This window comes from Humulus lupulus, chromosome 2 (genome assembly GCF_963169125.1).
Source record: "Humulus lupulus chromosome 2, drHumLupu1.1, whole genome shotgun sequence".
NCBI lineage: Eukaryota > Viridiplantae > Streptophyta > Magnoliopsida > Rosales > Cannabaceae > Humulus > Humulus lupulus.
In genome coordinates this window covers 288,745,719-288,758,372 of record NC_084794.1, presented here as the reverse complement: position 1 = coordinate 288,758,372, position 12,654 = coordinate 288,745,719, and the positions used below count along the sequence as shown (strand labels likewise).

General features: G+C 33.2%; 1 protein-coding gene across 3 annotated transcripts; it reads right to left on the bottom strand.

Annotated features, from left to right (window-relative positions):
• Positions 1 to 231: 231 nt before the first annotated feature.
• LOC133819703 (uncharacterized) lies at positions 232 to 11,369 on the bottom strand. Of its 3 annotated transcripts, none has more exons than XM_062253007.1 (18): positions 10,882 to 11,369; positions 10,485 to 10,543; positions 10,188 to 10,269; positions 10,009 to 10,076; positions 8,929 to 8,998; positions 8,447 to 8,528; positions 8,118 to 8,182; positions 6,301 to 7,344; positions 6,078 to 6,140; positions 5,951 to 5,997; positions 5,469 to 5,514; positions 5,291 to 5,370; positions 3,826 to 3,939; positions 2,933 to 3,014; positions 1,924 to 2,049; positions 1,110 to 1,190; positions 812 to 937; positions 232 to 545 (listed from the first exon to the last, which is right to left on the bottom strand). In XM_062253007.1, exons 1-18 carry the CDS (start codon positions 11,197 to 11,199, stop codon positions 477 to 479), a joined length of 2,622 nt encoding a protein of 873 aa, XP_062108991.1. In that variant the 5' UTR covers positions 11,200 to 11,369; the 3' UTR covers positions 232 to 476. The 3 variants fall into 3 exon arrangements, with proteins under 3 accessions (XP_062108991.1, XP_062108992.1, XP_062108993.1); XM_062253008.1 differs by having other exon boundaries at positions 10,888 to 11,368; XM_062253009.1 differs by lacking the exon at positions 10,882 to 11,369 and having other exon boundaries at positions 10,188 to 10,256; positions 10,485 to 10,503.
• Positions 11,370 to 12,654: the final 1,285 nt, after the last annotated feature.

Genomic DNA, 12,654 nt, shown 5'->3' with positions numbered 1-12,654 from the left:
TTTTGCAATTAAAAAGCTTCATTTTTTTCCCTCAGGGAATGATTAACCTAATTTGATGTGATATTGTTCAACTTCAAATGTACTTGATTGTACAATAACAAAAACGACACGTCCTTTAAAAAGTTTTAATCCTGTCACTTAATCAGCTTCTGATATTTGTAGCATAAGAAGTTCTATTATTAACTCGTTTAAACAACATACCTACCGTTGTGACACGAATAGAAAAGAAAATGAAGGAATATTAATTACAAATGCTTGTATTATTGCTTTTGTGTGAACCAAAAAACTGTACTTACGTACAGTTGGAGGAAATTATGGCCCTGTATTACAAATTTACAGTAGTGAATTTACTTCAGGTCTTACTTGAACCTTTTTCAAGGCTCAATGCCTGGTATGAATTAACAATCTTACTATGAATAATTGAAAAAAACAATGCGTATGTGCATGGAGTTTCTTATGGGTGTGAGATGCTAACCTCATTCACTCGTTTGGCTACCTTCATCAGAAGCGTTTGATCTTGCTGCTAAGTAATTGGATTTTACATTCTGGTATGAAACAAAAGAAAAAATAAAGACTATGAAGCTCAAAATGTACTCATACTACTGTTGTTGATAGCTCTAGAAAATGCCAATATGTAACTAAAACTCGGGTTAATTATATATCCCAATTTTCAAACAATGAATTGACTTAAATTTCTCAGTAACCAATGCAAATCTTGCTCTGCTCCACTGGTCAAGACGACCACATTAAACTCAAAGCAGTGAGCAAAAAACAAGTTAAATCAAATAGTAATGCTACTACATTATAGTACCTCTAGCAATGTGATGTAATAGAAATCCTCCATGTGTTGCATGAGTGCACTCCCATCCCTGATTGCACGGAATATATTTATTTCGGTCTGTAATATTCTTTCGACGATTTCCTTCTCACCCTTCATCTGTGTAAAATGAAAGATGATGATCACTTTTTGTTGCTGAGAATATGGAAATGAATGTACGAAATAAAGGCTTCTTCTTGTTAGATGGTTGGATATGAATTAAAGAAATTTGAACATTCATCAAGAAAATAAAAAAACTCAAGATAATAGAGATTAAAATACATGGACATACAAATTCACTGACAAGTACATCTGGTGTGGCTTCCCCAATCACATCGCCGTGGTAACCATCTCCTGAGAGCTCCAAATTTTCCTAAATACAACCTCTGTATTTATTAGCTTTTTGTAGTAAAATAGCAGTACAAATTGAAGAAGTAATTTGTTTTATACATGTTATCTTGTTAAGTAACCGTTAAGAAATTACTGAATAGGAATAGCAAGATTCAAACACAAAAATAAACAAATTAACATTACAATACTTTGTTAAGCCATTAAAAAACACAAGTCTAAGCAAGTAATAAAAAAAAAATTGCTTCCACAACATTGGAACCTAGTTTTTCCGTTACTGTCAGAGCTTGAGTGAGTAGGATTATGCACCACAGAATCATGTTCCAACGGCATGTCATGGTGGCTGAGGTTGAATAGAAAGAAATATAGATGACAAAGAACCCCTGAATATTTAAAAATCTTAAAAGGGAATGCATTTTTAGTGTAAAATCTTCTTTTTGATGCGGAGTGCCTCTTCAGGGTATAAAGAAAAGAAAAATATGAAGAAATTTTTAAAGAAACAAAAGTTACCATATCCACAAACCCTACCCCACTCTTTCTCCCCCAGCCCCATTTAAATCAAGAAAGCCTTAAAGTTCAAATGTAGCAAGTGTAGAGAGCAACACCACTTTGTCTTCCCACAGGAATGAATATGATATCATACAACACAGAAATGCATAAAATATGATGTCTAATAGATGGGTTTAGATTTTCATTATTGTTGATATTCAAGTAGATAATTGACCTCCATATGAAACTGAAAAATATAAGTTACCCACCAAAGCAGTTCTTAGAACTCCTGCCCCTAAATATGCAGGTTGAGCAACATGGCAATAACCCATTAAACGTGGAACTGTTGGTATAATGTCCCTGTGGTTTACAACTCTCCAGCTATCTTTGACTTTCTGTAAAACACAAACGTAGAGGGTTGTACAAACATTACCAAATAGCATCCAGTGAAATAAAAGTAGCCTAAACATTTTCACACCAAGAGCAGAAACTTAAACTAAAATGATTATAAAAAATTCATTTTCCTCGAATCTCTTTAATTTCAGAATAAAGAAACTAAGATGTCTGTCATAGTGAATCTTAGAGTCATCATTTAACAGACCAAAACTCAGTACTTTGTTTCTGAAATTGAAAGGCCACTTAAATCTTCCCAACATAAGAAGACTCAGACAGGCTGACATGATGACGCCAAGATAGTTCCCAATTGTGTTTCAGTTAAAAGCACAAAAGTTTTATAAGCAATTTGAACACGCAAAAATTTGTCAAGAGAAGAATCAGTACATAGCAAAGATTATATATAATCACCTTCAATAAAAATAGAATATAATTAGTGAATTTGGTAATCAACAATGGAATATGAAGGGAAAAAAAACGAGAGCTCCAGATTCAATGCAATTTAAACTTATGGTCTTCATATAGGATAAAGATACTATGGTTCTTGCACAACAAAATCAGTATAAGAGCCAAAAAAGGGGTGATATAAGAATGCAGAAAAATGCATTAAGTAGGAGGATTGTGCACACAGAAAATAAACTTTATGTGTAAAGTGGTGCGTAGCTGAGAGATACCACAGTTTGAAAAATTTTACGTGAAAAAGAAAGTGTGCCAGCTACAATATTTTCATAGGGCTATCTGTGAATAAAATTCCAAGCCGAGATGACTTCCGTAAAAGGATTAAAACCATTTGGGAGAGTCGTATAAAATGCATATATAGTGATTAAATATAAGGATCCTACAAAAAAAAAAAAGAGCATGAATTTGCAAGTATTTCTTTGTTACCTGATTGTAAATATCTGCAAATCGTTTGTTACCAACTCTAGGAGATCCAAAGTTGTACATGGTCAGAGATATTGCCCCACGTCTAAAATACAGAAACACAAGAAAATCAATAAAATACATGCTTAATAACTTTTGTTTGCAAGATATTGCTAATTGTTATGGGTGCCAATATACTATTAGTATTACTATCACTCTGCATACTGATTTTTTTTTTAATTATACTTCATAATGAAGCTATGCACAGTAGAGCTGAGTGAAGATGCCTTTGACACTCCCCATACAAAAAATAAAAAAAATCAAGGAACTTTATAACATATATTAAGCTTGTGCCACTAGAAATACACTTCCAGATTTTGTAATGTTGGCCACAGACATCTTCATTTTGATCTTTAAGCCAGGCAGCATCCTTCCAAACAATGACCATACACATTACTTAAGATGAGAACCAAAAGCAAAACTTAGTGTGTCATCATCCTAGTTCCCACACTGTAAAAAAAAATGCCACATTTTCTACATCTCCATGATCATTTCATTTAAAAAAAAAAATTAATGCCACGAACTTGTCAGAAGGAACCAGTATGACTTATGACAGTTCTTATTTGGAAAAACAAACCTATACACAGCTCACGGGAGTATATTAGCTCAAGTTTAGGGAAAAAGCAAAAACACAGAAAAATTTGTTAATGTGTTATACAGTAGTCCTTGCTTGTGTTTTAAATATGTTCACACAATTTACCATGTCTATCCATGTGACCGTATTGATTGATCTTGTATCATATAGGTATTGCTATTAGAAAAATAAAATAGGACTTGGAAACAATATGATGCATAACATGTGAACACATATAGTAACAAGAACATAGCAAAATAGTTAATCTGAAGAAAAAACTCACTTTGCCAATTGACTCGATGAAAGTTCCAGAGCAAGAAGGGTGGCCAATGCACCTCCTAAACTATGACCAGTTAAATAAACATGCCATTTCAATGATACCTCATCATGATCATCACTGCCAAAGTAAACCAAATAAGTTAGGTGCTTATTCAACTGAAAACCCATACTTAACAATGCAAATGGATAAAAACTTAATTAAATCTAGCTGCTCCATAATATTAACCTGCATTCGTAATCCAAAATACATGTAACAGATTGCAACTAGCGAGATTTTACATCACATAAAATAATCATTTATAATTCTGGTCAACAATAAGTTTAAAAGACAGCTCATCATTCTACACTAATATTATACACAAAAGTGGAATATGTGTACCCCAAATATTTAAAAAGATAAACATTGATGTATTGTTGAGTATCACTTCATTATATCAATGAAGCAATCCAAAAGGTTCAACTACAATTTTATAATCAACAAGATCATGCTTGGAAAGAAGCATAGGATTGGTTTGTGTAGTGTGTTTTGGTTTATGCAGTAAGAGAACATACTGGAAAGATTAATCCACCTAGTATTGAAAATTTAATCCCATTGAGTAAATTTATTCCATCTAATCCCTCCTCTTAAAATATATTGAATTCTGTATCAATATTCTTTTCTCATAATTTATTGTATGCAAATAATCAACTTATTATTTTTATTTTATTTTTCTTAATCTAATCTAATCCAATCAAATACTATCCTACCCTCACCCATTCCAAAAGGCATTACATGAACAGAAGAAAAACTTGTATTCAGTTGTATTGAGGTTTTCGTACATTATACATCCTTTAATGAAAAATAGCAGCTAGTTTTATGTGTTATCTCAAGGTATTTTTTTTCCATATATTTAAATTGAGTAACGATCGGCACACTTCCAAATTACACACTATGACATGTAATTAATCTTTAACCATATGGTGTGGTCCCCACTTAAAAAAATTCATGGTTAAAAACATATCATACTATGTAATTAGAGTGTGTAAATTGGGAGTGTATGTAGCATTACTCATTTAAATTTTATTATATGCTTGGCTTCTAGAGGAAATTATTAGCTAATTTCTTTTAAGCTATTGCATAAACTCTGCAAAAAGAAATTCTAATAAATTTGCAATGCAGATTGCAGTAAGCACCCATCTAGAGGTCCTTAGTCAACGAAAAATACCCTTGGGAATAATTAGGTATATATTACATGGAATCTGAATACTTATATAACTAGTATGCAATCCAATTTTATTTATATATTAAAAAAATTCATGTTTTCATTACAGCATTTAAATGGTTGTTGTTACCTAAGTACATACAAGAATCTACCATGTTAGATTGAAGTGAAGGACTACGGCGTAAGTATTTCAAACATCAGATATTCAAAACAAGCATCAAATCTTTTTAGATATAAATGTTATTTACACATTTAGACATCACTTACGAATAACCAATTGCCTGTTTGATGATAGTGAAAATCCTGATCCTCACTGAGTCATATGCACTTAAAAAGCCACTGTGAACCTGAAATAATTTGTTCACCATCAATACATATAAAGATCTTACTGTTTGGAATTTATGAAATTTTAACTCAAATTTCAATAAATGAAACAGTTGCTCACTTGAACTTCTTGTTTGAAGTCTCCGCCTATTCTTTCAGGGTTAAGCCTATAAAATGATACAGAGAACACATAATTATATCTTTGGTATCTAAAAAAAAACTTATTAACAATAGAAAGGACATCTCAAACTTAAACGTATTAATGTGATGAAATAATAATGAAAAGCTAGCAAGAAATGGTGGAGCACTTGAAAGACTCCAAACATCAATACTTATATTTCTATAGAAGGCAAGTTGTCCTACACAAGTATGAGATGAAGAAATATATTTGGAAAAATAAACAAACAGTATTATTACACATTCTGCTACTACATTATTTGTGAGCTGGAAGCTAATAGTATAGCACATGAAGCATCTCCATTGAAAGAAATATCCGCCAATTGGCAAAGATCAACTTTCAGAAATGCAACGCAGAAAAAGAAAAAGACAGCTCCTGAAAAAGAGTACCATAAACTGATAGCTAGTGTACATTAATAGATTTACCCTGCAGGTGCTAGCATTAAATCTGTTTTCAAGTCCTTCCATTTCGCCTGCAAAACCAAATATATTAGAATATTTGAACTGAAAGCAATACATACCAACTCCATACTAGCAGCAATATTTGACCTACCTGCTCTGTTCCTCTAAAAGCAACAACCAGTCTTCTCCTCGCAGGATCTCGCCAAATTGCCACCTGCAGCTTTCCATAATTTAGTAATCCATGGAATATAATCTCTGTCATCAATTACTTGGTTTTCCTTGCAGATAATGTTCAAGAATCAGACTAAGATATTCTTTCATATTCTAGAAAATCATAACCAAGAATAAAAACTCCTTACAAAAACAAATATTACCTGTGTGTCTGTTGTTTCATTGTCTAAGAAACATATCTTCTCAAATTCAGACTTTATAAAGCTTGGCTGACCTAAAGAAGTAGCAAGCATTGCCCAAGCCTCCATGGCACTCTCTGCAGTTGAAAATAGCTCTCTCATCTCCTCAGCTTTTTTTTCATCCAGCATAGGCACATCTCGTGAAGCAAGCTTCTCATTCTTATTAGATCTTAAAAAATCATCGTCTACATTTGAAGCATCTTCTTGTTTCGATTTACTCTTTTCTGAAAGACGTGCTTCCTTGTTTGCTTCAGAAATGGCTGCAGACAAAACCATTAACGCTCCTAATACAGATTCTGTTTGCTTTAAGAGATCCTTTGTTGCCTTTTGTATATCTGGAAGGGAAGAACGAATGGTGTTAATATCAAGTGATCCACCTATTGTATCAAGGTCTTCATCTATGCCTTCCGGAGTTGCAAGCCCGGACTTAACATAACTTGCCTCTGCTATCTTTTTTGACTGTAAACCAATACTGTTTAACAAGTCAAATCCATCCCACTTTAATTTCTCTGGGGTTGGAAGACCAAGTTTCTGAACAACACTTTGATTGATAACATTAGCAAAGCTCTTCCAGAAATCTTTATCTGATTCCTTTGACTCACCAACTAAATTTACTAATTCTGAAAAATACCCATTGTCTATTCCATCATCATCTGTGTTGAGATCCTCTAAATTGCTACCACCATAGCCCGCATCATTTGAGGGTCCTTCGACACTACTTTGGATCTGTGATGGCATGTCTGATACAAGAGCATCTTCGCTAGACATCTCAATCACACTTTTTTCATTTTCATTGTTTGAAAGTTTATCCTTGGTAAGGTATGCATCATTGAAGGATTTCAACTGCCCAAAAGCATAATCAACAAACTGGCTTGCTTGGACTGTTTCAGTGCCAACAAATTTTTTCATAGCAGAATCAAAACCATTTTTACGAAAAAATTCTGAAACAAAAGAAATTCTCCACCAGTCCTTTTCCCCATCAATTTCATCAAAGTCTTTATACTTGACCTGAAACCTCATCATGAGCAAGGACAAAAGTTGAATATCAGGAAAACTAAATTATTGGTGGAACACAAACTTGCCAATTTATGAACACCGAAGGATAAAGTTTTGAAAACTAGAAGGGAACAAACAAGACAAATGAATCAGTAATCACTAGTGATAATTTTCATTCAAAAAACATAATGCTGGCAGTTAAGACATGCAGAATCCAAGGGGCGCTGAACAACAACAATTAATATATCTTGGAATCAGTGAAAGGAAAACTTTGCAATATGCGCATCACACTTAAATTATCTTGTTTTTCTTCTAATTCTAGGATTAAAAGGAAAACTTTAAAGGGACACTATTATTATGATGTGTAAGGATTGCAAAGCAAAGCATTTTAAGATGCTTTTTTGGATTAAAAAAAGCCATATATGTTACCCTTTTTTTTGGAAACAGAAACCATTTTGGACTTGCAAGAACAGTTTGTAATATAGTATTTAGGTAAATAATTTCACAATCGTGTGCCATTAGGAATGTAATGGTAACAATAACGCTAGTATTGTTTTAATAATAGAAGCTGCTACTATCGTCATGTGGTAGTTGTTCAAAACCAATACCACCACAGCTAAAGAGATTCAATCCTTGAAAGCAAAATATCCCCCCCACACCCAAAGTTAAAAAAACAAAAACAAAAAACGTAGTCTCCCAACAAATAGGAAAAATGTGCAGCACAGTAATCTTATTTCTGGAAGTGTTCACCAGAACTAAAATTTTATTTCACCAGCAAAACTTACCTCTAGTTGTAACTTACCACCACCACCCATCCCTTCCAATTCCACCAGTACTTCATGCAGCTCTCCTGCCAGAACACATATTTGTTAAATTATCATTTTAAATTTTGCATGAATTATTGCTAGTGTTAATCTTTCAACATCAATAAGCTGCAACATCAATCACAACCTTGTGTATGCTATTATAACACTACTGGAAGATACCCCATTTGCATATGAATTTTAACAAAAACAATCTTGACATATAAGGAAGCATATTAATCAAATGACTTCAAATTCTTATGGATGGATAAGAAGATTATACAGCATGTAAGTGATTCATTGGATCTTACCATCACATAGGCAATCTAAATTAATGCCTGCATTCCCCATGCGTTTATGTGGCGTTACAAGATTTGCATCCCAAGCTGCAACCTAAAATTTAAATTCACGTTATAGAAAAATAGAAAATAACTTAAACCAAAGTAACATAATAGCTTCAAATTAAGGATAACAGAAATGGAAGGAGGTATCATTTAACAAGACACTGCCTAGAGAAGTCTCTCATGCATCAACAAATGTCTAACCATTTTTCTAACAACCAGGTTCACAAAGTCATATTTCTGAAGGATCTTATTATAAAAAAATATATATAAATACGTTTCTGAAAGTACACTCATTTAAATATGGTTTTTATCAGCTGCAACTTTATAATTTTCAAAACAACAACTAAAAGGGGAAGAGTGAGAGAGAGAGAGAGAGGGAGAGATAGTGAGATTACTACAGCCTTCTTATCACTAAACAAATTGTAATTTCAGTAACTCTGCATATTGACCTGAATATTTTTCTTTGCAGGCAGCTTGATATTAAATGTGAAGTCCTCATTCCATTTTGGCTCTTTTGTCCTGACAGGATTTAATCATTTGTACATACATCAAAACCTTTAAATTGTACCACAGCAAAGTTCCAGTGTTTTTCTGCATTTCCTGAGATTTATTTTATGATATACCACATTTAAAACTTGTATAATTTAGTTGAAAAATTAGATGATTTTTCATCATCAATGGATTAAAAATCCTTCTTTCACCAATTACTTTTTCAAACGCAATATAAATATTCTCACAAAAAATACTGACAAGAAATTCATTTCATAATTATAAACACGTATATATGTGTGTGTGTGTGTATAAAAAAATATATGTGTGTATAGATCTATAAGAGTGAGATTAAAAAAAACTCATTCCATAGTACAAATCAACTATTCAGGCAGGAAAATAAACCATTTATACATATATATATAGGAAAAAAAATAAAAGAAGATCAATGAATTGAAATTCCTTAAGAATCATTAATAAAGAAGGTTATGTCAACATAGTATATCACAACCACTTTTTACAGAGGATATATGAATCATGATGCATGTTTACACCAAAATTCAAGGAAAACAAAATATATATTACCAAACATAAATCTTTCTCCTGTGTCAATTTAATGTACGGATTGTTTTAGGTCTTAAGATTCCCCATGTTTTTTTCAATACAAGAGCTTATATTTAAAGAAAACTAGATGATCTCAAGCACTAGCAGGTCAGATTGTTTGCCTGTCCCAGACACTCATAATGGGAATAAACCTCATCTATCTTAAGTGTCACATTAGTAAACAGCGGTGATTTCAAACCTATAATGTTTACCCAACCATTCTTCAATCTTAAATATAATTGTAACAAGCTATACGGCACAACAAGATAAGATGTTCTAGTGACTCCAAACTATTAGAAGAGCTCTACTATACTCATCTCGTCACTTCAGAAGATTTACGATAATCTTATTATAAAAAAAAATAAAAAAAGAGCAATAAATAAAAAGATAAGTTATCCAAAAGAAGCGCAAGGAAATGTGAAACAGCAAGAATATACCCCCATTTAATCTTGCTCTTGACAACTTGACCATCCAGTTCCATGATCACATATGGATCACTTGTCCCCTGATACAAAGATAAAGTTGTAGTCATTATAGAAAAGTAGACTATTTACATTATATGATAAAAATGGACATCTCCGTGCATAAAGGCAAAGCCTATAAAAGAAATACAAACCCATGGATCCATGGCAGGAAGGTCAAGACCCTTTTTCAATTTCACAAATAACTGGCCATCGTATATTTCCTGTACAAATGTTCTGCACTCAGAAAAACAAAACGGTAAACGTATAAACTAATAGGCAATCCTACTTATTGGTTTCATAAATCATGGATTAGTACAAGCAACCATGAGTCACAAAGATTCATGATATTTGAAAGCAAGCAAGAAAGCAAGGATAATTTTCCATAAACCATTTAGAACACAGAAGAGCTTAAACTTTTGTATCCATATCTAATTGAAGGAATTGCATACTCTGATAGATACACCGTCTTACAATCTGCTGCGTCGATTTCCTGTCTACCAACATTGTCCTGGAGAAAACAGAGCCAATAAATTAACGTTTTTAGTCAAAATCCTGCAATGATGTTGGTGACAGAAACTTAATTTTGGTTTTTTTATTTTTTTTGTTTGTTTGTTTGTTTCTCAATCTGTTTGGATACCGAGAAATTGGAGCAAAACAACATAATCATCATAGCCACCAACCAATCATGTTTTATCTAGTTAGCTCATCCAAAGTTCCAAACTTGCTTTCAATCTTATATATCATCTCTTTAACAAAATCAATCGTTTAAGTTTCTTTCATTTTCTCCAATTTCATCAAAACCCTAACTCTAACCAGAACAAGAAGAGTCAAATTCAATTCAGAGACATTTACAGGAGGGCTAGTGTAAGCCTCGAAAGCGAAACCAGCGAGAATAACAGCGAGATTGATATCAAACGGAGGCCGTTCACTTTCTTCATCGACCGGAACGCTAGCGACCTCGGCACCAGCTTTGCAACAACAGAGAGAGTAAACTTTGTCTCTCCGCGTAAGATTTTGGCGGAAAGCAAATAACTCAAATTTGCGGGAAAGCGAGGGCGGGAATCGGCGAGAAAAGCGAGGGCTGGGAAGGTAACAGAGAGTAGGGGAAAGTGAGGAAAAGCATTGGTGAAGATGAAGAGTGTAATAGGTTGGGAGAGAAGCCATGGCTGAAGCTGACGGAGGAGAGTGGCAGTGGCAGTGGCAGGAATGTAATTTTGAAAGAATGAAGAGGAGAAAAATGAGAATTTAAGGGTGGTGGTGGCGTTGGTGTAGAAGTAGAATGAAGGTTTGAGAAAGTAGTGGAGTAGCCATGAGAGGTCCTATTGTCTTTATTCTCCGACCGTTAATCTTATGGACCTCAAATTCGCAGTTTATTATAATTATTAGTAATAACTAATATTAATAAGAAATATAAATATCAGTCTTGTTATTAGTTGTACACCACGTGAGTTGAGATTGATTAATAATATTTTATAATTCTTATTAAATTTAAATAAGTAAAACTAAATATTAAATTATACTCTTTCAAAAAAATAAATTAAATTATACCACTAATAATATGCCACCTCGTTCTAGTTTTTGTACACTTAGCAATTCTCAGTAAACTTGCAAAACCAGTTTAGGAAGGATTAAGTCAGTCTGTTTGTTCAAAAAAAAAAATTAAGTCTGTCTGTGCATGAAGGCCACGTGTTCGACAGAGAAACAGTTTTATTAAAACGAAAGTAGTAGGGGAACTTAAATTTTTTTCTTGAAAATGGCAATATCCAAGATAAACTACATTACTCTATCTCTCTCGTCAAGTCAAAATCAATAACTTTTACCGAGATTTGGTCAATGACAAGAGAAAGAAGAACTACGAATAAATAACATTCATTTTTACTAGGTTGAACTTTTTATTAATCAAGCCTAGTATATGAGTTAATGGTATTGACAAGAATTTATACCGGTTCAAACTCGGTTTAAGTTTGCAATTTGGTAGTGTTTATGCATGCACTAATTGACTTTACAATAAGTCTCCAATTCTATTTATAGGGGACTTAGAAAATTGATACCATTTAATTAGGGTTTAGTACATGGAAAATATAATTACGAAGTTAATCTCCAATTACAATAAAAAAAATTGAGTAATGTGTGTTTAGGGTAGCTTGCAAGGAGTCTTCCAAGTAAACTCCTCCTTTTGAACAGTTCCTCGGAGATTTCTAGGCCCACATGTGTATGGCCACGTTCAAGGTTGTGTCAATGTCAAGCGGCGAGCCACCTGTTCCCAATGGTGATTATGATTTTCTGACATTCCTCATTTTTGGTTGTATGGAGGGGACAACCACCCACGTTCCCAGACAACCACCACTTATGTTAGAGGTAGGTGGTGCCTTTACTAAGACTCTGCCTTCTCCTGCTCTCTACTGCTCTCTAGTTTCTGCTCTCCAAAATGGTTGTGCATGATATCCACAGTCCATCTTAAGGGGGAGTATTAAGAAAATAGAAGTCGTTACTGTGTTTTAGGTTGTTACATTTATTATGTCATGTGTATTCTTGCATTTAGTTCTCTTTATCTTTTATTTAGCTATACAAACAATTGGTCTATACTTGTATTTATTGAGTAAATTAAATAAAAATGTT